The 27,400-nt window shown below is 39.8% G+C and overlaps 1 protein-coding gene across 2 annotated transcripts; it reads left to right on the top strand.

Annotated features, from left to right (window-relative positions):
• Positions 1-828: 828 nt before the first annotated feature.
• Positions 829-21,535, top strand: ASRGL1 (asparaginase and isoaspartyl peptidase 1). 2 transcript variants are annotated; one of them, XM_032104760.1, is made up of 7 exons: positions 829-984; positions 2,024-2,292; positions 6,106-6,248; positions 11,255-11,409; positions 15,645-15,763; positions 17,615-17,725; positions 20,377-21,535. In XM_032104760.1, exons 2-7 carry the CDS (start codon positions 2,106-2,108, stop codon positions 20,610-20,612), a joined length of 951 nt encoding a protein of 316 aa, XP_031960651.1. In that variant the 5' UTR covers positions 829-984; positions 2,024-2,105; the 3' UTR covers positions 20,613-21,535. The 2 variants fall into 2 exon arrangements, with proteins under 2 accessions (XP_031960651.1, XP_031960652.1); XM_032104761.1 differs by lacking the exon at positions 829-984 and adding an exon at positions 1,149-1,937.
• Positions 21,536-27,400: the final 5,865 nt, after the last annotated feature.

The raw sequence follows: 27,400 nt of genomic DNA, 5'->3' as shown, positions 1-27,400 counted from the left end.
AGTGGACACAGCAGGCTGCATTCACTGCCTCCCTGCAGCCTGGACTGCAACACCTCAACAGAGACAAGGGAGCGAAGAGGTGGTGAAAAAAGCAGGAATGGTCAAGGGAGAAGGCCAGCAGCATGCTGGGTCGCTTGTACAAATGTTGAGAAATCTTTGGTTACACTTCTAGTTACACAAGTAAGGGAGTTCAGAATTACAGAATTACAATTCACAAACTCTATTTTTTACTTTTCAGAGAGAACCTTTAGCAGCTCTTCTTTTAGTAAACTACTGATTGATCCATCAGCAGCTTATAATTAAAAAGAAACAAACATCAAACTCATTTCTTGTCTTTTGTCATCAGTTTGGGAACAGTGTTGCCACATCCAGCTTATCCTCACCTGGTCTGTGCCAACCTGCCTGGGATAAGGGCGATGATCCCCACAGACCGGACCTGCCTCGACCTACAGCTCCTTTCAGCTTACAGAACTCCACAGGCAGCCCGAACTTTGGAACGGGAATAACCCGGCCCGGCCAGAGGGAAGGGTGGGCACTTGGGGGGAAAGATGCCATTTTTCTAATTTAACTCGAGGGGAAATCAAGCGGTGGCAGGCGGTGAGCTGGTGTAACACCGCGGCTATGGCCTTCCACAGGGCGAGGGCGGCGGCGGCAGCACTGCAGCTGAGGGCGGACCCACACCGAGCTGAGCACGGTGCGCCGGCCCCCGCTACCGGCAGCGCCGGGCTGGGCCGCGCTGCCTCCGGGCCGGCGGCAGTGGCCCGGCCCCAGCGGCGTGCGGGGCGGAGAGCCCGGGCTGCGAGCGGCAGCGGCCGCCATGTTAGGTGCGGGCACGCCTTGGCGCAGGCGGGGGCGCCATGGCTGTGAAGGGCGGCTGCCGGGCCAAGCGTCCCTGGGACTGCGCCCGCCCCGCGCTGCCCCGGGCACCCGCACGGAAGCGCGCCCAGGGCGGCCGCGAGTCACGGCAGGGACGGGGCGCTCCAGGTGGGATCTGACCCCGCGCTCCGCGGGAACGCCGGGGGTGGGCGGGCGAGCGGCGCAGGCCCAGCCTGAGCGGAGGCGCTGCCGCGGAGCGCGGCTGGGCTGGGTCTATGGCCCAGGGTAGCCTGTGCTGAGTAAGGGAAAAACGTAGCTGCTGGCTGAAATAAAAGGCTGAACGGCCTCGTTTACGAGATGCTGTTCCCCACGGCGGCCCGGGCTGGGATTTCCTCTGCTCCCCGCCTGCTGTCATCCCGGCCGGTGGCCCCTGGGGCAGCAGCAGTGCGAGGGACCGGAGGAGTGCGGGAGGCTCTGTCCGAAGGGTTTGCTTGTAGGATGAGAGGAAAGGCTGTTGTATTCTATTCTTCACAGCCTCCAAAAATAGCCGTCCCCGAGAAACTTTTCACGAGGGGAGTTTTCTCAGTGAGGTGCCCCAGATTTCAGTGGGAGATGAGTTGGCTGCTGCTTCTTTGCCTTTTTCTGGAAGCAAAACCCGTGATTTACATCACCAAGGCTATGTAGCACCTAGCAATAATCTCTTTTGCTCGCGGGAGGCCATGAGCAGTAACAACGAGGTGTTTGGCTTCCGCGTGTGAATGAACGCCTTGTTTTCCTGCTCGAAGTTCAAAGTATTGCAAGAGATCAGAGGTCTGGGATCCAGGTGGTTGAGCTGGGTAAGCCTTTAACTTGGGTCGGGTCAGTTGCCTTTCTTTATTGCTGGTGATATTACTGTACTCTGACAACAGGGCTACCCATCTAAAACAAAGAGCAGTTAGCAGGTTCAAGGCTTACTTAAATGCTTGGTTCCATGTTAATAAACCAGACAGGGTTCATACTAAACCACAAGATTGTAGAGTAACTTAGCCTGAAAGGGGCCCTTCCTCAAAGCAGCGCTGGCCTCGAAGTTGCACTAAATTGCCTGGTGCAACTCATCCAGACTGAATTAGGAACTCCTCCATGTGAGTACTTGGCTTCCCAGAAGGTAAAATTGTGGCAGGCAAACCACCCATATGTGTTACCTAACCTGCAGCCTCTCTCCGTGTAGAAAGGAGCACATGCTAAAGACTCCTCTTTCCAATCAACTGGCCTGTGTGCACAGCTGAAAGCCTGAAGAGGTACTTGGCAGGATGAAGCCTGTCATCGTGGTGCATGGTGGAGCTGGCAGGATCTTCAAAGAACGAGAAGAGGGATGTCGTGCTGGTGTTGTCAGAGCTGCGTTGCGAGGTTACAGTGTCCTGAAGCAGGGAGGCAGTGCCGTAGATGCAGTTGAGGAGGCAGTACGGTCAATGGAAGATGATCCTCATTTTAATGCAGGTAATTTTTTTAGGAAATAAGTGGACTTAGAATCATATTGTATTCCAAGTGTTTTGCCCTGATGCTTCTGAAAAATCCTAGCTTGTATTATTATTATTATTACTACTATTATTGCATTATTATTGATTTATGTACATTGCCATGGAGTAAATATTAGTGTCACAAAATAGGTGGTTTCTCAGCATGGTATGTACTGTAGTCTCTCATGAGTACCCTTAAAAAGATGAGTTACTCTTTTCCCATTTTTCAGTGTTATGTATCTGCCATTTAATTTGTGTGGTGCTGTTTTACTTTTCTGTAAATCTTCTCCTGTTACTGTGCTGTGTATATCCAGTTTTAAGACATGGACTCTTATGGAATATGTGTTTAGTTAATGCGCATCTTCAAGGCACTTGGACATACCTTGCAGCATTTTTTTAATCCTGAGTGCTCGACCTTTACCTATTGCCCTAGAAATACTGATGTTGGCGATTTTAGGGGTTTTTCTCTTCATTAATGCTTGCAATTAGTTATTTTACAAATAATACTACAGAAGTAATCCAATAATGGTATATGAGTCATGAATCTATCCCTTTTTATAGTAAGGGTTCGTAACTGAATTTCCTAATCAGTAATGTGAATTAATGTTAATGGTAGTAATCAAATACTTTCTCCTCTTCTTAGGACCTCAAATTTATTATTTTGGTGAATTTCAGGAAAAATATTTCCCCACTCCTACCATGGTATGTCAGGAATGAATATGGAATGAAAAACCTGTAGGTGCTCAGTGTTTTAGATAATGTAGCTATTAGTTATGTGCTCAGTTAGTTTGCAGAGGTTCATTTGTTCCTTCTCACCTTGCAGTCGAGAGCAAGGGAGAGCTTTTATTTAATATGAAACTTTTAGTGTTTTGTTATTGACTTGGGTTGAACATTTTGATTTTTAGAGCATTCAAGCTGAAATCATGAAGTGGACTTAGAGGTGTAAGTTAGACTTAGAGTGTACATTTAATAGTTAGCATCAGGGTGGTGTTCTCTCATTTGGCTCTTACTTAACTGGACTTGAGCATTCACCCTTTGTTCAGGTTTGACTGTGATGATCCAAGTGGCAAGTAGTCTATTACTTTCAGATACATCTAATTGTGTTAATGCTTATTAGATACAGCTGCTCTTGGAATCTGGCAGAAATGAGCTGAAAGCTATGTGAAGAGGACCCTGATTGGAGTGGCTGTTCAAAACTCACTGTGTAGTATTTATCTTCATAAAAAGATAAAATCAGTGTTGCTGTAATATTTGCTAGGCAAACACAGACATTGCTAAGACACAACAATAAAGGTAGGGAAGAATGGGCAGAACAATAAAGTTGTGTCCTTTTTTGAATGATAGGGTGTAGCCATGCTGTGTAGGGTTGTCTCGATGTAGGCTTGGTGCAAGGGCTCAGAAGCTATAAAATTACCATTTTAGTCACTTGTGCAATGTAGTAAAGTCATCGAGTTCTACTTGTGGTGAGAAAGTGGCCTTGGTTGTATTTCTTTGTGATCTCTTTGGCTAGTGGTATGAACCAGCTTGGCATGAGTACTCCAGGTGTAAGAACTGACACTCTATTGATCCTTGCACACTATTTCCTATGCAGCCTTTGCAGGACAGAAGACAGATCTATCTATCCACAGATAGAGGGAATGTATCCACAGATATATCCACAGATAGAGATTTCAGTATCCCAGCTGTGATTTGGCTAATGTCAGACATGTTCATTATTTGCGTCCCCTTAGATTTTCTGTCTTCTGTTGTCTCTCTCTTGTTTTCCCAGTCCTTTGCTTAATGAGTAACCCACAAACCTTATTTTTTCAGCACTGCTGCCAATGGATACCATAGCCTCAGAGGCTGGTAGTCCCTACCCATTGCTTTGGAAGGCAGGTGAAAAGGCAGTCTGTAACCACAGAAGGAAGGATTAATCCTACCTGAGATTACTTGAAGTTCAGTAACTAGCTTTGCTGTGGTGTAGAGACTTTCATGGTGATTAGTGGACTGAGAAAAGTTGGTTATACAGCTCTCGAAGCTGTAGGAGTTGTGGATGCCCCATCCCTGCAAGCATCCAAGGCCAGGTTGGATCAGGCGCTGAGCAACGTGATCTAGTGGGTGGCATCCCTGCCCATGGAAAGGGGTTGGCGCTAGATGATCTTTAAGGTCCTTTCCAACCGAGGCCTTTCTATGATTCTATGGCAAGTGGGATGAATTGTTCTTAAAAGGCACCTGTCTCTCTTTACCAGCTGTAAAAGGAGAGTTTTTTAGAAAGCTGCCTTTGATTACAGAAACTGTCTGCTGAGTAAATTTTAGAAAATCCTGACCTGTATCCTATGAGACATGTGCAGTAGACATAGGATACTCTTAATGCAGTGATGAAGGGGCCTCGTTGAGTTTCCCCTGAAATCATGGTTCTGGTCACTGATACTTGAGAAAGGCCTGCCCTAGTTCTAGTGGGAATTTTGTGCTCATGGGTCAAAAAGCCTACCCTGTCAAAGGAAGTTAAAAGAGCATGGCAGGGTTTAGCTAAGAAAACAATTCCTTACCAGCGTAAGGAAAAGCTGGAAGAATGATGTTAACGTGGGTGGCACAAGGCAATTAACCTGTAAGCTCTTTACAGATCAGTAAAGTCTAGAAATTAACATATTATGAATGATGCAGGACTGAACTCTGGAATAATTTATGCAGTTGGAGACAGGTAAAAAATAACTTTTGGGGGTGTGTCTGTATGTGGCAGGGGCAGTTTCTGAGATTACAAGAGGAGGATTACAGGATTTAGCTGCCTCTTGTTACAGGGGATTTAATTTCATATATTCAGGTCTGAAGTACATTGATATAGAAGTCTTATGTCAGTTATTAACAGTGGCTTCTGGACTACTTTAATGTTGGTTTAACAGAAAGGAGAAAAGCCCTACTGGATGAGCTGTGTACAATGCTCAGGTCTTTTTACCTGAGCTATCATGTGAGTCTGCCATGTTTTGGTTTGGCTTTTTACTTCTTTTCAGGTTTAGTCTTCACCATCTGTATTAGCAAGGCTTGTGCACTTGATAACTTACAACCTATTATTCCCCTGTGATACAATTATTGGCATTATTTACAAAAACCACACTACTTGCATTGTCTCATTTTATATGTCATTAATTTTCAATTAGGTTAGTGATAGCACTGATAATTATAGAAGAAAATAACTACTTGACGTTTTATTACTTAATTTTTATTTTTTAAAATACTTTATTTACTGTTTTAATTTGGTAATGGAAGAACTTGTTATTTCAAGCTTTTCCTACAGTAGTGAGGGGACACTTTTATTCTGCTCCATTAATTCTGGCAGTTTCTTGGAGTGCTGTGTGATGTTAATCTGTTGATAGGATCAAACACTATACTTTTTCTTTGGGTGGTGTTGTATCCTTTGGAAGAACTGTAAAGGTAAAATAGTTTAGTACACTTGAAAGCGATCTGGGGAATAAAGAATTCTGTTCATGATGGTTTGTTATTTTAACTTTAATACCAAGTATATCATTTGGATGGAATTGGAAGTGTGTTTTTCATCTTGTGAAAAAATAAAACTCAATTTTAAAGTAGATGTACTCTGTGAGACTTCTGTTAATGGCTGGATTTTGTGGTTATACTCGGCAGTGTTTCTGCTGTTTTATTTGTATGTGGGAGATACTTTCAGTAAGTCAGCAAAGTGGGAAAGAGAAGGGTTGCTTGTTGAGAGCTAATTGAATCACCTGGGTGGTTAGCTCTTAATGACTTTCTTCTTTTTCTCTTGCCCTCTAATTTTAGTTTGTTTTTTTTTTTTTGTCTTTAGGTTGTGGATCTGTTCTAAATGAAAAAGGCGAAGTAGAAATGGATGCCATTATCATGGATGGAAAGAATTTAGACTCTGGCGCAGTATCTGCAGTTAAGTGCATAGCAAACCCAATAAAACTTGCTCGACTTGTTATGGAAAAGGTATGCTGATTATCTACTAAAGTTTGAAGCATTTTTTTTTCCTTTGAACTTAATCCTGTGTATTGATACACCTCAATGATGATATTTGTGTAGTGCTTTAAAGCAGGAAGGAAAGGAGAAATGGATTGGAGTGTTTGGAAACTATGGTCATGATGATGAGGCACTTATTTTAAGGGGTTTTGAGATATGTTTCCTTAGAATGCTGTTTTTTATAAATATAACTTGACCTATACATGTTGGTCTCCTGTATTTCCACTGCTGGTGTTCAAGGGGTTTTTTGTTGTTGTTTTTCACTTGGTTTTTGAAGAGCTTTTTGTTGTCACTGAGTCTTGTGCTTGATCTTGCAAGATTAAAATTAGGTAATACATTGTTCACTTTGCAGTGATATGAAGCTGAATTAAATGACCCAGTTACATATTTGGCTATGTAATACACTCCTATGTTGTTCTGGGAAGCCTTTTCCATTGTGACCTGATCAAGTGGTAGCACCAGTGCAGTTGTAGTCCTCCAGCAGTAGAAGGTAACATTACCTCTATGTGGTGCTGACCGATTTTCCAAGATAATCAAATTTATCAGGGCAATAAAATACTACTTGACCTTCTACATAAGATCAATCCCACCCTACTCCACTAAGAAGTCTAATATTTGTCACAGCAGACTTCTCTTATTTTTCAGATAGAGTGCAACTGATCTATGTCAGGATGGGAGTGATTTTTGTGATATCTGTGTCTGTTTTAGTGTTACAAGGCTGTGACAGTGATCAAAAAGTTTGTCCTGTCTTTTGGAGTTTACATTTTCAGACTACTGGTGCAGCTGCCCCATTGTTGAAAAGGTTCATATTTGTAAAAACACTTATTAACAAAGAACACTTATGTTTCTTTAACCTTTCAAAGTGACTTTTGAGGAAACAAAACCTGTTTTGGTATAAAGATGATTGACATTTATGTTGTCCTCAATGGCTTCCAAAGCAGATAGAATTTTTTTGTGTCCTTAACTGGAAGATAGTTCTGCTTTTAAGATCAGAACATATCACTAAAATACTGAATATAAATACTTCAGTGAAATAGATGTCTCCTAGAAAGCAGTTTTAAAACTGTTGATGAATAAGTGTTTTTTTCCTTCATATGGATTTTATTTTGTCATTAACTAGATCAGTAAATAAGTCTAGGTGATAGACAACTTCGCAAGATAAATTTGAGACTATAGATGAAGGGTTGGGGGTGAGATGTTTCTAGCATGTTAAGGTGAATGTTTTATTTTCTTCTGTAGAGAACTTATTTTAATGCCCGTTGTTCATGTCACATTACAGAATCACTGATTTATTTTCTTTGTTGTCTTGTTCATGAAAAAAATCCCATTTGAGTAACAAGAATAAGGTCAAAACAACTGTTGTATTTTGAGAATGTAACTTTCCAAAGTGTGTTTCAAAATCAAACAAAAACCCCAAACCAACAAACGGAAAGCCCTCTCCTCTGTCTGTCTTGTCTATTGCAAGGTCCTTCTTGTCATTGCCTGTTGCTTCTGGTGTTCAGAGGTATTGAGGCTAAATTTGTGATGGAATAATAAAATTCTACTGTTCAGGACCAAGTACAGTGGTATAGCCCTAACACCGTGACATTTTGTGGTAAAGGTATTACTCTTTACCAAGATACAAAAAAATCTGTGTAGATGATGATAAATTTCAAATGTAAATGTTGGCCTGAATTTCTTGATGTATCTTGAGATGAGTTTCTGTGCTTCTCCATCTCCCATAAATGGGAATATCACTGATGTTGCTCTTCAGTTCATTGTTGCCTGTCTGTTCATCTTGGACAGGAATTTTGGGACACCAACCTAGGGTATTTCACAGTACATTTCATACTGGGTTTTGTTGTACTGTGCTTAATTAAAAACATTTTTAACTGTCTGACTTGTGGGTAATACGGGTAGTTTTCCTGGGGTCTTAAGTCTGCATGCGTATTTCCCAGTGGTTTTGAGATGCCTCAATGCCATAAGGAATTTTGAAACATGCAGCTTCCAAAAACAAACAAACCAACCAAAACCACCCTGCACGTCTGCTTGTAATTATATTTCCAGCCTATTATGAAACAGTGTGGGCTCCATCTGGTGGCCAGAGTAGCTCCTCTAGGTTGTTGTTGCAACACATTTGTCCTTTTGTGCTGTCACTTTCCCACTGGGCTCAAACTTGTCCAGATTCGTGGAGCAGAAAAAAAGAGGGCACTGAAATAATTTTCATTCATTATTTACTGTGCTGTTGATCACAGGAGCTTCCAGAAGTGGAAGACTTAGTACATTAAGTCATGTAACACATTCTTGAAAAAGCAGTTAAATTTCTGTTGAATTATTCCTGTTTGTATTGAACAAAAATAGAATTATACATTGAAATCTTTTTTTTTTTTTTTTTTTTTTTTTTTTTTTTTTTTTTTTTTTAATATGGGGCATGTGACCCTTCTCAGCTCCAGCACTTCATTAGCTGGGCTTCTCATGAACATTAGAGCACTAATTCATTGGTATACGTAAGCTGTGTATGTTTTCCCCTACTGTTATTCTGCAGGACTTTACATTAGACAAAGGAGAATTTAGCTTAGAACACAGACTTCTCGAGGCAAAGGGCCAGGTTTTTTCTGTGCTCTGCGCTGCCAGAATTGTTAAAGAATGAACTTTGATGGTCTGAATTTTAGGCCAGGCAGAAATTTGGTGTGTTTTCCCCATTTCCAGTGAAATTAACTAAAAGTGCTGAAATTTGTTGTTTATTCCCAAGATCTCTTGAACCGTTTTTTTTGTCCTTTTGGATTACTTTATGTAAATGTCTTCCAGAAAAAGTAGGCACTTTATATTGGCAAACATATTAATGAAACTGGAAGAATGAGACAGAAAAATAAGCTTTTGCATTGTTTGACAGTGTTCTACCAGTTCTTTTGATTGACAACATCTGTTGAAGAGGGTAACAAAAATCACTTTAAGACATCTTCTTTCCAGTGAGGAGTGAAAAAGAAGGAAAAAAAGCCCTCCAAACATAAAGTCTTGTCATAGAAGCTTATTTATCAGTATGCAAATGTTCTTGTTTGTGTAGCCTAGGAAGGTGCATATGTTACCCAAACTTGCATATGGGATGGAACCCTTTGAAAACTTTTTAGAAATAACTTCCATCTTTTTATAATAAAATTTTATTTTTAAAAAACTTATTTAAATGATGATATAGTCTTAATTGCTGAAGAAAGCAAGTGATGGAGGACACAGCCTTCTGGTACAGATCAAGACAAAAGCAAATTTCAAATTTCCTACGAAAACACACTAAGCAACAGAAAAACCCACACCCACAAATAAAAACCAAAACTGTTTTAAATATTGTATTGTGTGCTTCTCCGGGGTTAGTGGTAGTGGCAGAGGGGGGCAGTATTGCACAAAGAAGTTGGCTTTCAAGTCAAAGAACGCTGCTCATTAGCTTGTTAGAAATAGGTAGGTCTGACATCATCTGGTGACATGGTAGCAGCACTCAGCATTGTAAGGCTTTTACATGTACAGGGGCCATCTTCCTGGGCACCCTTAGTATCATTCCCTAAAGCTATACTCTCATGAATTAAAGATTATTAAAAAGGCATTTAAATTTTCAAAAGGGTTTGATATTGGGGCTGCAACATCAGAAATGGTTCTAAAGTGTAGTCCTCCGTCACTGTCCAGAGGGCTTAGTGCAGAGGCTATAATAGGCTTAAGTAGAGATCATTGTCTCTGATTTGGGAAGAGGTTTGTCTGGAGTCCTTTAAAACAGTGCAGTGCTCTGCATTGGTCATGGTAGTGATTACTTGTCTTTGTTTAGAAATCAATAGAAGCTGATGGTCTGCAACATCTTAACCTGAAGCTTTGAGACTGTAACTGTCCTGCAGAATGTAGCATGGTACAGAAATACCCAACCTCTGCCATCCTTGCTTCTGGCTGAGAGCTGGGAATGTGCCACGTGGGTGCTTTGCAAGGCTCTGCGGGCCTGCTGCCTCCAGCATCACGTGGTTCTTTTTGGACCTCAGCTGGGTCCTGTGTGCTGTGCTGCTGCATGGACATAAAGGCTTGCTGTAGGTTAGGTGCTCTGCTCTGAAATTGTTCCGTGCTGTATGGTCAGACCATCCCTTCTCTAATACCTTCCCAGGCTCTGACGAGCAATTAACAGCCATGTAATTGTAAGAGAAGCTGCTGCTTACTTTTTGACACATTAAAAAAAAAAATCAGATTTCAGAGCAACTACTAAAGTATAAGGATTAATTAAACAAATTTATCCGGCATAGTTCTCTAAAATGTGAATTAACCAAGCTCTACAGACTTTGAAGCATGGAATTAACTAAGATTGTTGAATTAAAATCTGATTTGAAGTGCTTTGTAAATAAAGGAATCAAAATAGAACTTTCAAGTACTGTTAGAAGAGAGCAAACATTTTTTGGTCAAATCCATTAGAAAGTATTCTGTTCTTAAATTTGAAATTCTGAGTTAATAAGAATAGCAGCTTATTAAAGGAAATACTTAAAATTGTTCAGCTGATGTTAAGAAACAATTTAGTTGCATGCTATTTACATTTTGTGGTTGTTTTACTAGGTGTAATGCCTTTAAACAGGAATTTATTTAGAATTTTTTTGAGTAAAAGCCTTCTAGATCTCTTCATTAACTGGACAAAATAGTTATGAAGTAATTTGGTGATTCATTTGAAACAGTTCAAAAAAGTAGCATACAAATTAGCTAAAGAACAAATTTACCAATTTTTCTTCTCCCATTATAGGAAGCATTAAATAGATAGATACAATCCTTTTCTACCTTCTTTTCTAGGTGGTTAAACTTTGTGGTTTGGAGAGCTGAAAGCTTTTTCAGCTATAGTGGAAGGGGATATGGACAGAAATGTAGAAGTTTTAAAAACAAAATTTGGAATTTTCTTTGTGTGGATACTTCTAAAACTAATGGTTATACAAAACTGCTCAGTAGAAGACACAACAAGAATTGTCAGTGAATCTCTTGTCTTTCTGCAGACGAAGCATATGCTGCTGACTGACCATGGTGCACACCTGTTTGCTAAGGCCATGGGTATTCCTGAGATTCCAGGGGAGAAACTCATAACTGAGAGATCCCGGGAGAGATGGAAGAAGAACCTTGAGCCAGATTCCAACCCTGAAGAGTTTCAGAAGTAGGTAAAATATATTTTATTTTTAAACTTGGGTAAATTAATTTGTATTCTCTGGTTACAAAAAAAAACTCATAAGAAACCTAAAACCCCCAAACAAACAAAGCAACGAAGAAAAACAAAAACCCCAAACAAATAAATGCAAACCTTGAAGGCTTGTATTCCAAATGTTACATGGTTTGATACAGTCTTTACAGTATGTCTTCATTGAAAGCAGTAGAAAACCAAGCTTTCAATGAATTTGCTTAAGCTTAAAGGACTGGAAGAAAATTGATCAAACTTGTTGCTGCTTAAGATTATTGGTCACTTTGACAATAACACAGGTTTTGTGGCTTTATTGGAGGATAAAGTTAGATCTTGTTATTACTCTTAAAATCGTCAGTTACAGAAGTGCATAGAGTAGCTTTAACAAACAGCAGGTATCATTTAGTATAGTTTTTTTCTGTGGAGGAACTGATTTTAAAAAATCTCTAGTGCGCATACTAAAACAAGTTCATAAAGAAAACCCCAAAAACCTAAGAAAGCTGATCTTGGTTAAGGAGATGATCAGATTTGTCTTTAAATTGGATTAGGTAGTTAAACAACATCAGACTTTGACCAGTAATTCCTTCCGAGTGCTGGTTGTGGCTTTTGGTTATGAAAAGGAATGAAAAACAATGACCGAGACGTTTAAAGGTGGGTGGGAAGAGAGCTGCTGCTGGATGGTATTGCCCAACAGCAAAATGAGTATCACTTGGAAAACAGCCCAGTCTCATATAAAGTAGAGAGGAAGGTGAGATGGGCAGTAAAGGAATGAAAAATACCAGGTGTCAAAAATGTTTTCTGTGCCTGTGAGGTAGGCATAAACACTAAATTGTTTTGAGCTTCCATTTGTACGTCCATGGCTGTGGTGCAGGAAGACACTGTGTTATATTACATAAATGCTGTATTATGTGCTGTTCATATGTTTTGTGAAATAGGAATAATGGCAGGAGTAGAGAATTTTTTAGATCAAAAGAGGAAATCTCTTCCATTTCTTCCATTTCTTTAATTAATAAAGTCTATGAATGAGACTGTGAACTACAACTTATGTGTTACTTTCAGTAAATCACTAGAAGGAAAAACAAAGTAATGAGACAAGCGTAAATGTGGTCTTGTAAACAAAGTGACATTGTTCCTTGACCTTAAGGTCTTGGTCGTAGTTCGTCTTGTATCCAGCAGAAGTTTCCTTTTGATTCGTGGTCTGTCCAAGGACTATGTGGTATTATCATTCATTACAAAGAATTTTGAGGATGGTGTAGCCACCACTTTGTTCTCTTGAAAATACTAGTTGGAATAGCATGGCATCTAAGTCTTCATTCATTCCTCATAACTGCATCTTTTTTTTTTTTTTTTTTTTTTTTTTTTTTTAAGCAGTGTTAGGCATCTTCCATTTCAGCACGGCCTTGTTCTGGAATATCTGATAATAAAAAGCTTGTGCATTTCTGAAAAGCTGAAGACTTTTTCTTGTCTTGGCCATGCTGTTCTTTTTCTGAAAACCAAAACATCAGCACAAATTCACAAAGTTGGAAACAGGTCTTTTTTAATGCAGACCCATTTCATTCTGTATCACATGTGGAATGTTCTTTTTCCCTGTTATGTCCACAGTGATTATGCAGAAACTTGCCTGAGGCGAACAGACAGAAGGTGGAGTAGTATTAGTCAGAGGCAACATAATACCAGATCATACTGGGAATTTGAAGGTTGGTGTATATTTTACTTCCAGTCCCCTGATCCTCACAGTGTTGGAAACCCTGGGGTTTCGTAGGCTTCGCAGGTAAAGTCTGGTGTCTTCATAAGAGATACCTTTCTCCTCTGCTGGTTAGAAGCCTGAATTCATTTATGCTGAAAGCTTTGGATTCCACTGCATGTACAACATTCCATCTTGCACACCTTCTGCCAAGAACAAGGCATGATTCGATTTATCTGCAGTCTCTCACTCCAAAGACTCTGGCAATACCCGTGTTAAGAATTTCCAGAGTTTGCCTGAGAATCCCACAGAAAGGGAGTTGAGTCTGGCTGTAAGGTAGTAAATGGGGTCCTAGCCCCAGTGTGAATCACACTGCAAGAGTAACTCAAGGAGGTATTAACTAACAAGGACCCTGGCAGCAATAAACAGAAAACCCTACTACTGATGCAGGGCTGAGAGACAAAATAGCAGGTATCTCATTAGTTGAATGAGGATAGTATAAGTACATGTCACTCATGGGTATTGGATAATGAAAGATTTAGACAAAAGGGAATGAACAAATCCAAATAATACATTCTGTATCACAGTATATGCAGTATATAGGAATAATTCTTGATTGAAAAAGGTCCCTAATAGCATCTTCTGGTATACCACAGGTACCTATTGAGGTTCTTGCTACTGTCAATAACTAAAAATAGAGGGATGGTTATAATTTGATAGCAGTTTTGTCTGCCTTGTTAATGTTCTGGAGTCAACTAGCCGTGCAAAAAAATTTATTTATATCTTCTTTGCATTTGTTCTGAAGCTGATCAAAGGAGAGGTTACACTGAAGGAGTAAAAAAGGGACAGTAAGAAATCAAGTGTAGTTGTCTGTTTGCTCCACTGCAGATGAGGTGTGTTGGACACATTCACTTTGCTATTTATTGCCGGTTGTGCTCTCATACCAAAACAGGTAATTACTGCCTGTGTCATGTGTGCTTTTATTTTCACAGTTACTTAAGGTAAATGCTTACCTAAGAAAATGGACATCTGGATACACCTTTCTTAATTTCTCAGGAGGATCTAACTTTAGTTGGTTGAAGGGTGCTACAGGAATGTGCAAGCGAGTACTGAATTTACTAATGTTCTTTTCGGCAAATCATTTGTAACAGATGGATGGGTGGGAAGCCCATCTGCACCATCATATCAGTTTGAGATGAGGTCCGTCTCTATATAAATGTCAGAGCAGCTTATAAGTCCTGTGATTCATCAGTCAACTTTGAATTGCTGTGAATGAAGTGTAGGGACTGACAGTATGATATTTTACATAAGCAGGAGGGAACAGGAAGTTGGGTCTCTGAGAACCTGACTGTGGGTTTCATGGTACACAAAGACTTAGTCTGACTTAATTAGCTTAGATTTTGCAGAGCTATAGAGAAACTGTCACCAGTGGTCAGGCAAATTCAAAAGGTATTCCTTTTCCAGTTGCCTGTTGGGTAGTTCCTTGAAGGATAGTTACATTTTCCTGTGTGGAGGGATTTAGAATATTTTTGGGGTTTGGTGTAACTCTCCTAGTCACATACTGGTTTATGTTCCTACGTGAATTGCTAAGACTGGAATATGTGGATATTTAAACTGTTGCTTCTCAGTAATGTCTCGCTTCTCAGTGCAGCAACTGTTACAGTAAGTCACGACAGGCTTTTTTTTCTCCATACGACTACACATGTATATTTTGAGCAGGCTATTGTATATGACTTGTTTGTGTTGAAGAAATAAAGCAATAGTTGAGACTTTTGTTTTCTTCAGTGCACGAAGATTTTTAAACCAATGTGCAGTTTCAGCAGTCTACTGCCCAAGTGATTTAAACCTCAAGATTACGTAGCTACAGAGTACAAAGACTAAAATATGTCTTAATGATGCATTGTGAGCAATACTAGTTGAAAGGCAAATAAATAAGTTGGTTTTGGTTGTTTTTTTTTTTAATAGCATTCAAACATAAAGGGGGGAGTAAGGAAAAGGAAAGAGGAGGAACAGGAAGGAAATGATTCAGTGCATGCATAACATTACTGTCTTTTCTGTATTCACTCATTTACGTGCATTGTCATTAATAATTCCGGTTAACCTCCTGTTGAGACAGTGGAGCCAATTGTTGCATCTTCGAGTTGCCATTTAGGGGAAAGTTGTGTGTCAGTTTGTGTGTCAGCCAAAAAACTACTCCGGAGCTATAATGACTAGAAGTATTTCTGCCCTGTGTGCTTTTGTTTTGCGGGTTTTTTTTCATCCCCAAGTTTCCATGCTATGAAAGTAAACAAGTCATGGGGAAAAGATTTTTTAAAAAAAGTGTTTTCTACTTGATTAAATAAAAATCTTGTGAGAATTGTTGCATGTTTCTTGTTATTTTTGTAATGAGAAGCATGGCAAAAATAGCTTTATGATGAGGAGTAATTCTGTTGTAGAAATCTTCTTTAAAGCTACCTGGGAAATAAAGGCAACGTGCTTTGGCAGGTATGCTTTAATTCTGTCTAATTTTGTAAACTGTTTTTCTTGGCAGAGACCTTGGAACAGTCGGTGCTGTTGCTATAGACAGTGAAGGCAACGTAGCTTGTGCAACATCCACGGGAGGACTCTCTAATAAACTGATTGGCCGTGTTGGTGACACAGCATGCATAGGTATGGGGTGTGGGACCTTGCCTTTCACTTTTTGGAGGTGTCTCATATAAAGAAAGAAAAAAAGTATTATGCATTCTCCTTTTCATTAGTGAAACAAAACATAAATACTAGTCCATCTGAAATGGAGGTTTAACATTCAAATGTATCAAAGCTAAAGCTCCTTACAGTATGGAGATTTGCAAGAAAAAATTGGGAGTTCTGTGTGGAAAATGGGGATGGCAGTTTGCTTTTTCTGTCCTTTCTTCAATGCTAACACCTGTATCTCCTTTCTGTTGATTCTGATAAAGCTCTCTTTTTTTTATGGCTGTGATTTCCACTAAGTCAAAAAATGTAGCCTGCTCCATATTAAGATGCTGTTTCTGTGATATTTAAGGAAGTAGGTGTAATTGCAATTACTACTTGTTGCATCAGTGAGCGAGAATTATAAAGTGACTAGCAACTTTGAGTAAATTCCTGTTCTTAAGAGAGCCCTGATAAGACTGTCTCAGAACCTAATAGGTGTGGTGTGGAATAAAGGAAATATTTTAAGAGATCTCTTATCCGTGTATAAAGAGACACTTGAAATCCTTTCAACAGACTTCTTCCTCTCATGAAACAGACTTGCCATTTGATTGCTTCAGGGTTCTACCATACAGCTGGGATTTGGAAAATAATTCTTTTTAGTAAAACATGTTCCAAACTCAAATAGCATTGCTGTTGGCAGTATATGATTATCATAAACTGTCTTTGTTTTGCATACAAAGTTGCTAACACTTTGGTATCCTCTGCATTTTCACTATGGTTTTCAGTTTTGTTTCTGGCTGCAGCCTTCTGACTGCAAATACCCTCCTCCTGTGTAGATCATGTTCAGCATTCTTATTGTTTGGGACGTGGGTTTGTGAAGGACAAGTGAAACTGGGCGCTGTTGAGCATATTGCTTGCAACTTTGAGTCTCACTAGGCATCTGCAGAAATGCCAGCTGTGCTTTTAAACATCAGAGGCTTTGGTAAGGGGGCATTGACTTAATATGGTAGTGGTTTTCCACATTACTCTGAGTCCATTAAAAGGGTCTGATCTGATCAAGAAAGTACAGAAGGGGAGAAACTTCCATTGCTCTTCTGAGGCGTCTTTCCCCTCCCCCAGTACCTTGTTTATAATGCTGTGGTATGTTTCATTCTAGCTCCTGGGAAATATTTTTCTTAGGAGATGTGCTAGAAATACGGGTATTGAGCAAGCAGAAGCTTGGTGGAGAACAGGGTGTGGAATGTGCCAGCAAAACAAGGATGGGAGAAAAGAAAAAGGGGGGAAGGGGAATTCAACAGAAGAAGCACTCTGCTTGTGGTGAGGACTTGGGAGATTCTTCAGGGGTGCTTTGTGAAGTTTTACTAGAGCCCATGCTCTTCACATCTCTTACATGCTGTGGAGGGTAAGTTCCCCTCAAGCTGGTCAGCTTACCAGTGTCCTCACTAGATCTTCCTTCATATCTTCTCAATTGATGTGACCTGGCATTCTGCATCCCAGCCCTATCTTGCTGATTCTCAGTATACCCTCCCTTGCTGTTCTGGAAAATATTTTTGCCCGTTCCTTTGAAGTGCTGGCCTGCTTCTGTCTCTTGTACACAAACAGATCACTAGTCTTCTCTCTCAGCTTGGCAACCGACTTGCTCCAACTGTTGTTGATCTCTTTCATATACTTTACTTTTCAAATTGAGGCAGAAATGAGAAAGAAGCATTACTGACACTTTGGTCCCAGAAATGCACAGAGCTAATGGACCTTTAGGAAGAAATGTTTGGTATCTATTTTAAACAGTGCAGGGCTTTTAAATCGTATTGCAGAATATTGCCTTCTGTCTTTTTTTTTCCCTCTGAAAAGGAAGTGGAGGTTATGCTGACAACCATTCTGGTGCCACTTCAGCCACAGGACATGGGGAGAGCATTATGAAAGTGGTCTTAGCCCGACTGATCCTCTATCACATGGAGCAAGGTATGTTCCAAACTTCCTGTAAGCTGAAATAATGAGGATAGGAAATGTTGCCTAATCACAGGTTTCAGTGTATATATATACAATCATCCTAGAACAGTTGTCAGAAGAGTTGCTCTCAGGGGTGTGTGGATGGGTCAGCTCTTTAAAAAGAAAACAAAATATTAAATTATTAATAAAGCTAAAATAGCTGAAGTGAACAGAATTATCTCTGCTGCCTGATACTGAATTGTGCTTTAGATCAGTGTACATGGAAAGACATTACTGTCTGCTTTGTTTAATTGAAGTTCTCTTTAATCAGTTTTCCCGATTATAAACTAAAATTCTGTGAACAAGAAATAGAAAACAAGTAAAAATAAGATATATTTAAGGGAGCAGTGAGGGAGGGCTAGATAACTGGAGCTGAAATAAGAGAGTATGGGATCTTGCCTTTCTAATAAATTGTAAAGGTCTTTATTGTAACAACTCTGATTACAGCAACAGAAATTATTTTTGAGACTTTTTAACTATGATTTCAATTTACATTTTGTTTTGGAAAATGTACTAAAATGACTGGGCGGGTATGTGGTAAACAGCTGACGCAGTATGTCTTGTGTGACTGTAATACAATCTGACTGTGGGATGACCCTTTGGAGCTTTACCTTCGTGACTTAGTCTGTCATCTAAACCCTTGATTATGTTACAGCCTGTAAAGATAGCCAGACAACATACTTGTGTTGCATGCAGTTCAAGAATCATTAATATAGATATCACCATTATTTTTAGAAAGCTGTAGCTTTGGGGCAGTACAGTGTAACTTGCTTTGAGATCAACCAAACTGGAAATAGTTGGAAAATACTCAATTTACATTTTTGTTGAAGAAGCAGTAAGTAGAGAGACAAGTAACAGCTGAGAATATTTTTGTTGTGCTTTATAGAGCATATACATGCATATATAATGCATATAATGGGTGCATTTCTCTAAATCCCATAGCTGATGTGACAGTTTCAGCATAAAATACAACCTACAGATTATTTCCCAAAGCTTTTAACACTTTATCCTCTCCCTTTACTCTCTAAATTATGTCCCTGAGTATTCAAATTGTGAACAGCTCTTTAAGCTCTCGCCTAAACTATGTAAACCAGTTTCTCCTCTGGCTTGAAGTTAACTGCATTGCAAGACTTACGCACCGATAGCAGTTATCTGGCTTGTGATTAATCAGTTTGAAAGTCAAATGAGTCTCAAATTAAAAAGTTTATTGGAAAGAGAGAAAAAGAAAATGAACCCACACGTGTTCATGTCTCATTAGTTTGCACTTGTACACCTTGCCCATGCTTGCTTTACCTTCATTCATCCTGCCCAGAAGTATAACTCAGCTGCCAGGCAAACACGTCAGCAGTTAGATTCCCCCTGGCCCCTCCTCCCAACATGTTTCCATGAAGGCACTGAAAACAAGCCCTCAAGTTATTACAACTTTTTGAGTCCTTGAACAGTGAGCTGAAGTTGCACACGTAAGAGCAACTATAGAGCCCTCATAATTCTGTTCAGCTATCCAGTATTTACATACTAAATATCTTCTTTTGGACAAATGCTGCAAAATTTACTTCTGTATTTCAGGAGTGAATTGCTTTGCCAGTCTTAACAGCTGTTGGAATTTTAGTCTTATGGTGGCAGCTGTTGTCTCGGTGAAAAATCAAACAGTGAAATACTGACCCTTCAAAGACAGTGCCACTGACTTGAATAGTCACAGTGCCACCCATGCGTAAGCATAAGGAGCTTTATCCTGTCAGTCACCAGGGCTGTGAATAATTCTGACTCTCCTGGTTTTATTTGGTTTTAACTCAAAATTTGCAGGGAAAGCATGAAGGTCAGTTTTTGTTCTATAACCTAAGCTGCATAACATTACTGAGGGTATATATATCTTAGGGTAATTAGGCCAGGCCAGCTGCATTCCTGAACATGTATTTAAACTCGTAGTGAACAAATATTTTGCAGCTGTTACAGGTCTGTGTGTATGATGTACATACTGAATTTGATTTATTTAGAAAATACTCCTGTTAATACGAATCAGCTTGATACGAGAAGCTAAAGTTGTATTGCTGGTCCTTTGTCTGATGTCTAGTACATTGAGACCTCATTTTGCCTGATGGTTTCAGAAGTTTCAGTAAGTGTCAGGCTGATGTCTGCTTTTGATAAATTATGACAATGTGAAGTATGTACTTTGAGCTCTGTTGCAGCCAGTGGAATTAGAACAGAGATGATGACTGAAATTTGATTGTTTTGATGTGTGTTTTTACAAATTGTAAATGCTTTAGACCTAGCTTGTGACAAACCTTTGATGAAAACCTTGCAGATTTACATTTTTTTCCTGTCAAATGATGGCATAAGAAATGGTGGTCTTGAACATGTGAATTAATTTGTATTAAACACAGAAACTGAATCAAAATCTGAAGCTATGTAAATAAATACTTGGAGCAGTACCACACCACCACAGCTCTTCACAACTGTCCAGAGCCTTTCTAAATATGCTTCCTTTGTTTGACTGGAAATTGGCTTGCTGATTCAGTTGGAAGAGAAATTAGATTTGACTGGGTCCATGGGGAGGGGTGAAATTTGAAGGGGATTTTAAAACTGTCAGGACAGATACCATGAAGTGATTTTGTTTTTCTTTTCAGGAATGTCACCAGAGGTGGCAGCGGACACTGCATTAGACTACATGAAGACACGAGTTGGGGGCTTGGGGGGTGTCATTGTTGTCAACAAGGCAGGAGAGTGGGCAGCAAGGTTTTCCACCAAACAAATGTCCTGGGCTACTGTAAAGGATGACAACCTGCATTATGGGATTTATGCTGGGGAGAAGCATATAAAATCTGTTGATGAAGCACTTGCATCTGAAAGGGAGGGATTCTAAGAATGAAGAAAGTTGACTGATGGAGAAGAATGAAGATCTCCAGTTTTTGCTGGAGGACAATGACAGCTGATTTTGTCTTTCTGAAAGATCTTTTGATTCACAGGCATTACCACATTTACAGTCAAAACAAAATCTGGACATAGTTCTTTAGTGGACATGTATGTATGTACGTGTAGTCTTTTAATACCTTTGTGAAGTCAGATCCTCCTTTCTTAGATAAGAAAGAGAGTGGTCAGTAGGTTCCTTGGTTAGCATGCCTTAATTTTACATTAAAGGGAGTCTGAATTTCAGTATTAGAGGAACTCCTTTTCACATCCATTCTCAGAGACTGCTGCCAGGATGATTTGAGAGATAATACCTATTAATTAAAAGCTGAATTTTGAAAATCCAGTCTTTTGAGAAGCCATCTCATAATAACAGCTTGCTAACTGTCAGTGAAATACCACCAAAGAGCAGCGAAGAGTTAAGACATGTCACAGGCTTGAGGTAACTGTCACAGGATATAATGAAGTAAAGAAAGTAACTTTCTCCAGAGAAGGGAAAGGTGATGCTGAGGAGCTCTAATTACATTCATTGACATCAGACCATAAACCACAACACAGTAGGCTACAGTATTTCAAACTGTATGTGGACAGTTAAAGGAAAGATGCTATTGATGTAGTATCTGAGGTAGTAATAAAGAAGGTCATGATCTCAATAAAAAATAACAGCAATCTTTACTATTCAAATCCAAAGGTGATAGGCACCTTTCAAGTCAAAATGTGAGATAGAGGTGCTGATTGCTGGAAAAATAATTATCTGAAAGAGATCAAAGCAAGTTGTACTAAAACATATAAAACTGCCTGTTAACAAGTTCCTTGTGTGAAGTCTGAAACATTGTCTGCAGAGATTTTCTTTTTAAAATAAATTGATGTTCTACACTATTTTGAATACATTTTCTTCATTAAGATTTTGTATTTTTAAAAGGAAAATTCCTTTTTTTATTTTCTGACTCTCAAACATATAATTTTTTCGTGTTAAGAACTGTAATAATTTCATGGATTTCAGCTGGTGACTAGGTCTTCTCTTGCGTGCCATCTTTCTGTGGAATGCTTCCTTTACAAGATAGTCCAAATGAACCTAACAAAAATCTTAAATCATGGTTTGAAACTACTCATACCTGTATCCCAGCTACAATAAGCTGTATTACTGAGTTGGCACATACAGAATAGTAAGGTTGCCAAGACTGTCTTAACTTGCTCTCTACTTTGATCCGTGATTTCTTGGATGTTGCAGATGATTGGGTATGGACAGCTATGGTTCAAGAGAAGATGACACGTGCACTTTATGCACTTTGTTCAACAGAAGATCATGTTGAAAATGGCGGCTACCTGATCATCAGAAGTTCATAAAACTAACAGTATTTCTGACAGGCTCATTGCTAGAAAAAAGTGGTCTTCTTTTGAGTAAAAATTAATTCATTTCCCCTTCTGTGCATGAAATACCAATCCTACAGGACCAGGCTGTTCTCTGGGGGTGAAAAAAACCCCTTCATTTCCAAAATACATCCAAAATATTTGTCATCAGCAATCTGCTTTGTTTACCTCACCTGTCCCTAGTGGAAGATAAAATTCAGGACAAGCAAGAGAAAAATAATCTCTTTGAGTTCAGCCAAAATTCACTTTGCAGCATTATTTTCATGAAATTGCTCAATGGGGGTTTTTTAATGAAAAATAAATGGTGATGCATATAGGCATGGATGTAGGCTGTACACAAGAATACAAATATCTTGTCATATATACTGCCTTTGTCAGATGAAAGAGTGCATAGAAGGCACATTCCTCATAACCTTTGCTTGAAGTAGCTGGAGGGAGGCATGTTTACCTGGTACTGTGGTAACACCTGGCGTACCTTCTTTGTAAAGCTCTGTGTGTGTGTGTGTCAACATTTTCTGTTCTGATCACACTCCAAGCTGACCAAAACCCAAGTGAGGGTTAGTGTAGCAGCAAGCATAAGCTGATACGCCTGCTGGGTGGTTTATTGGCGAGGGTTTGGTGCTACGCTAACTCTGCCAGTTGGCTTTGGGTTAGCTTTGAACAAGTTCACATTGACCCAAAAGGCACCAGCAACCTCAGCAGCACTACAGACAGGATCTCAGGCATCTCAGAAGGAGTAGTAGACGGCTACTGTGGTTAATTCACCTCAGCTGTTCTCAGGAATACGATGTAATAAATTGCTGGCACTTGACAAAGTCATTATCCTCTATAGATTCTTCTGTCACTCATAAGTAGAGTAGCTGGGCACCTTCCAACAGTGCATTAAGCACTGTTGACTACCATCTGCTCTGTATGATTTGTTCTGTCTAACCCACCCCTTGGTACTGTGCTCTATAGTCTTTTCCTTTAAAAAGTGTCTGGTTTTCAAAAATATGCATGGGCTGCTAGGTTGACTAAAATCAAAAGACAAAAACTTGCAACTGATAAAAAGCAGGTCTTCAATGAAAGCTTTCAGGTGCACAGAAATGGCTACCCGCATGTGTGATAAAGGATTTCTACAATTTTTATAAGGTAAATTAATTAGTATATCTAGCAGGTACATCCAGTAGGAGATCAGTTGCCCCAGTAACCCACCCTCGGGTCAGCCCCTTGGAGCTGGTCCAGGGGCTTCCTTGCCCTATTTGTTATGTCTGTTAAGTTCTGGTGGAAAACCAGATGTTCTTGTCAGAAATTCTCTTCCTAAGAATAAGACTAAACAGAATTTTAGTTAGAGTTAGCTTATTATTCTAAAATGTGAGAAACTGCAAGAAAAAATACTAGAAACCATACAACTATAAATTAAAAATCTACAAAGCTACAAATACATGAAAAAGCTAAAAAATCTTTAGGCATCAGTTATACCTTTACAGTTCATGTGGGGCTGGGAATGACTAACTGTGCCTGACTTACTGTGCCTGACATATGGATTGATGACATTGGATAATCTTCAGGCTGTAGTTTGCTCCACAGTTCAAATGATGTCAGCTCAGGCAAAGCACTGGTACGGGCATTCAGAGCTACGTGCTTTTCTTCCAGGTAGCTGACCAACACTCAGTAAGGGTATGTGATTTCCTCACCTAATCTGGATAGCAGGTAGACCTCTTCTAGCACAGTGTTCCTCTCCCTCATAAGGGGGAATGATAGCAAATGGTCAGGGATGTGGTAGACCCTATTTTCAAAGAAGCTTGAGAGCTGGGGATGGAAGAGTTTTCCTCTCTCTTGCTTTAACACTTTCAGTCATGTTCTTTAGCTAGAACAGGGTTACATTTTGTTGCGGATGATGTAAGAGGTTGCTGGTGTTGCACAGGACTGCCTAATTTTTTAATATGCTTACATATTACTTTAATATGTATTTAATATGATATTAAATGTCTTTTTTTTGTGAATTTTTGTGAATATTGAGAAACTACCCTTTATAAGGACTTTAGCATTTAACAGCTTTTATAAATGTAGTTGCAAGATGCTGAACTTAGGGGGGATACCAACAGCAGGACAGGAAGCTGTGTGCCCCTGCTGTGCACTGCTGCTGGAAATGAGCCTCTAATCCAAATGGCTGTGACCTGGATATCAAAGAAAGAAAATTAGAGGTCTGTTGCCAAGAAACTGGGTGTCCTTGGCATCTAGCAAAGCAGAAACAGTTTTAATTATCTAATTAAAGTGGCGCATCCCGTTATTTTATATCATTTAGAAAGCCAGTTGTGGATGTTGTCCCATTACTTTCTTAGTACTCTGTAGGAAGGGTCCCTGACCTGCACAGATAGCTGCAATGGGTCTACATATCAAAGCAAAGATGTTAACAAAAGCACCAGGGCAGTGACCATTGACATTGTTCACATATTCTTAGTTCTGTGGAGCTTTTGCTTCATAATCTTTGCAATTTACAAGTAATCAAAACTTGTTCTGTAGGACACCAGTGTTTGGAAACTTTTTTTTTCAGTGTTCTATTTTGTCCTACATTTTAGCTCTGTGTCTCTGGGGTGGTTTCCATTGACTTTGAAATCTAACTTGGCAAAGTTTAATGGCACTCGCTGTTGTGCTTGTTTCTCTTCTGGTCTGCTTTTCCTTTGATATGCTCTGATAAATATTTGCTGTGGGACAGATTTCAATCTCAGCTACGTCAGTATAAATGAAAAGCAAAAAGCACAGTCACTGAAGTCTGTGACTATGCTAAAGGAAGTGAAATCAGACATGGGCTGTCCTGTCCAAAGTCAGTAGCTCTGTATTGAAACAGCCTTTGCTAATGAGGGAGGGAATAGAGAGGACAGAGAACTTGCTGCAGGGAGTCACTGCCTGAAACAGGACTCCGGTCTCTGTCAGTTTCAGGGTGAAGGTGATGCCCAGGGAAATAGTTAAATATGCATACTGGGAAATAAATAAGTGTCAAATGATTCACATGAAAGAGTCTTAAGAGCACACAGGGTGAGCATACAGTCATTTTGTTTTAGATGTGTAAACCACAAAGGACGGGAATCTCATTTTCCTTTCCACTGCACTCCTTACGCTTGGTTTATTGGGGGCATGTAGATACTCTGCAACCTCTGTGTAATTGAGTTTTACCAGACCTGGTCACATGTGCTATAATTTCAATTATTTTTTAAATTTACATTTTTTAAATTCTTGCCTTTTGGCCTTTAAAGTTCTCCTTGGTTGGAATGAGGCTGTTTTCTTGTGGTTCCTCCCTAAGTTCTTTTCTGCTGAGGACAGGATGGGTTAGGATGCGGTCTGCGTGGGCTCTAGCCCTCGAGCCCTGCACTTTTGACCCTTTCCTGCTAGGGCTTTACTACAACTTAAGCTATGTAAATGCATGGTAGCATGCAGCTTATTAAATACTCAGCCTCTTCCAGACTTAATGGCTGTGCTGGGTTCTGCCTGCTTAGCGGCATAGCAGGCTGTGTGCTTAGCAACCCCGGCTGCTGTGAGTGCATCCCCCTGTGCACTGCCTTCCCTGCTGCCTCACCACTGAGTGTAGCAAATATCTCCAGCTTCTTCTGGAACAAAACCTTGCCTAGGTTCGGGCATAACTACCACCTGCCAGCCACAGCCTGTGTATTTTAACAGCATCATGAGGGCCAACTAGGACAGAAGACAAACCCTGAGCTCTTAGAGGTGCTCGACCCCCTTCTGCAAGTAGTAATGACTGTAAAACAAATATACATACCAGTAAATGTAGACCCGATTGTTTTAGCCCTTGTTTTTTCTTAGAAATTTCAAAACTAAAAAAAACCCCTCATAGTTTCAAGAACAATTCACAAAGAGCTGCTCTTTTGGGCTGGAAAAGTGCACAATTTGCTAGGATATGGGTGTTCTTGTCCTCTGTGGGTGGAACTCATTTCCTGCATGGAAGAGAGATACAGCCAGTATATCTCTTCTTTCCTATATTATAGGAAGTAATCTGTGGTGTTGGCTGGTTAATTTCTTTATTTGTTGGTTTTATGTCTTAAAAGCTGAAGAAGGTTATTGTGACTTTACTTATGTTTTATTTCACCTCAGGTACCCCTTCGGAGATCCTTGGACACAAGTACGGCTCAGCTAAGCCTCTAGTAAGATGATCACTCAGAAATTACTATATTGGGGGAAATGAGTAGCATGTTTTCAAGTATTTTAACCCAGGAGAAATCACAACTATTTTCTAGTCTTAATTCCTAAATAAACAGGCCATAGGTCCTTCTCTCTGCTATTTGTGCATTAAGCAAATAACTTCTGTTGAAGTGTGGTCAACTCCTGCCATGGTCAGAATGAAAATGAGGATGTTCTCTGAGAGAAAACATCTGAAAAAGGAGGGGGGGAAAAGACGGTATCATGCCAGATGCCATTGTGCCTTCTGGGCTGCCACCAGGCTGTGCTTCAAGCTTCTATGGGGCAAGGGCATCTGCTAGAAATGAATTTTCAAATCCAAAGATACTTGGTATGTATGTTCCTGGAGACAAACCTTGAGAAGTCCTGCATGTAATGGTAATATTTATATAATAATTCAGTTCTTCAAAGAACTATACAGAAGCTGTGAACTGATCTGCACAGCAATTCAGTGGAGTTTATTATATTTGAACTGTTTTGTCTCTGGCAAGCGTGCAGGCAGATTAAGCAACTACTCTGGAGCTACCAAATGCATCTGAGATAGGGCCAAGATTAGAATATTGATTTCTGGCTTCCTGAGTCCCAGGCTCAGTTCACTACATTATGTTGTCTTTACAGATAACATTTAGACAAATAGATCTTGACATATCAAAAGCTTAGTAGCCTCTCAGTAAATTGAGCAGGGCTTTAGCTGTTCAATTCCTATGATTTGTGCATGCCTCACACTTGGTCCTAGTAATGTCAGTAGCTATTGTATATTTACAGTAAAGCCCACTTGTATCCTGAGGTATACTAGACTGCTTTTTTTTCTCTGAGTAGAAATAAGCCTAGTTTTGATACATTTTCCTCTTGTCAGATTGAGATTTGCACATAAAATTTCAAAGAAGTTTTGCTTCAGTCCTCTTTACAAAAATCCCCATATTGGTAGAGATTTTCAGTCCTGACCAATGATAGCTTGTCACTCTTTCCAATTTCTTGAGTAAGATGTGAGAAAAATGGCCAAAGTTCAAATCCAAGTACCTTTGAAATCACCACATACCAAGGATACTCAGTTCCTGACATCCAAATGCCAAAGAAAAGGCAAGCACGTTACTTGAAAGCTGAAATAAATTCTATGCAGAGAATAGCACCGGCATATTTGTATTAGAAAATTTGTCTCTGGGTATCCACAGAGGTGTAAGAATATTGCCATCACTACCC

This window comes from Corvus moneduloides, chromosome 3 (genome assembly GCF_009650955.1).
Source record: "Corvus moneduloides isolate bCorMon1 chromosome 3, bCorMon1.pri, whole genome shotgun sequence".
NCBI lineage: Eukaryota > Metazoa > Chordata > Aves > Passeriformes > Corvidae > Corvus > Corvus moneduloides.
This window is presented reverse-complemented; position numbering and strand designations above follow the sequence as displayed.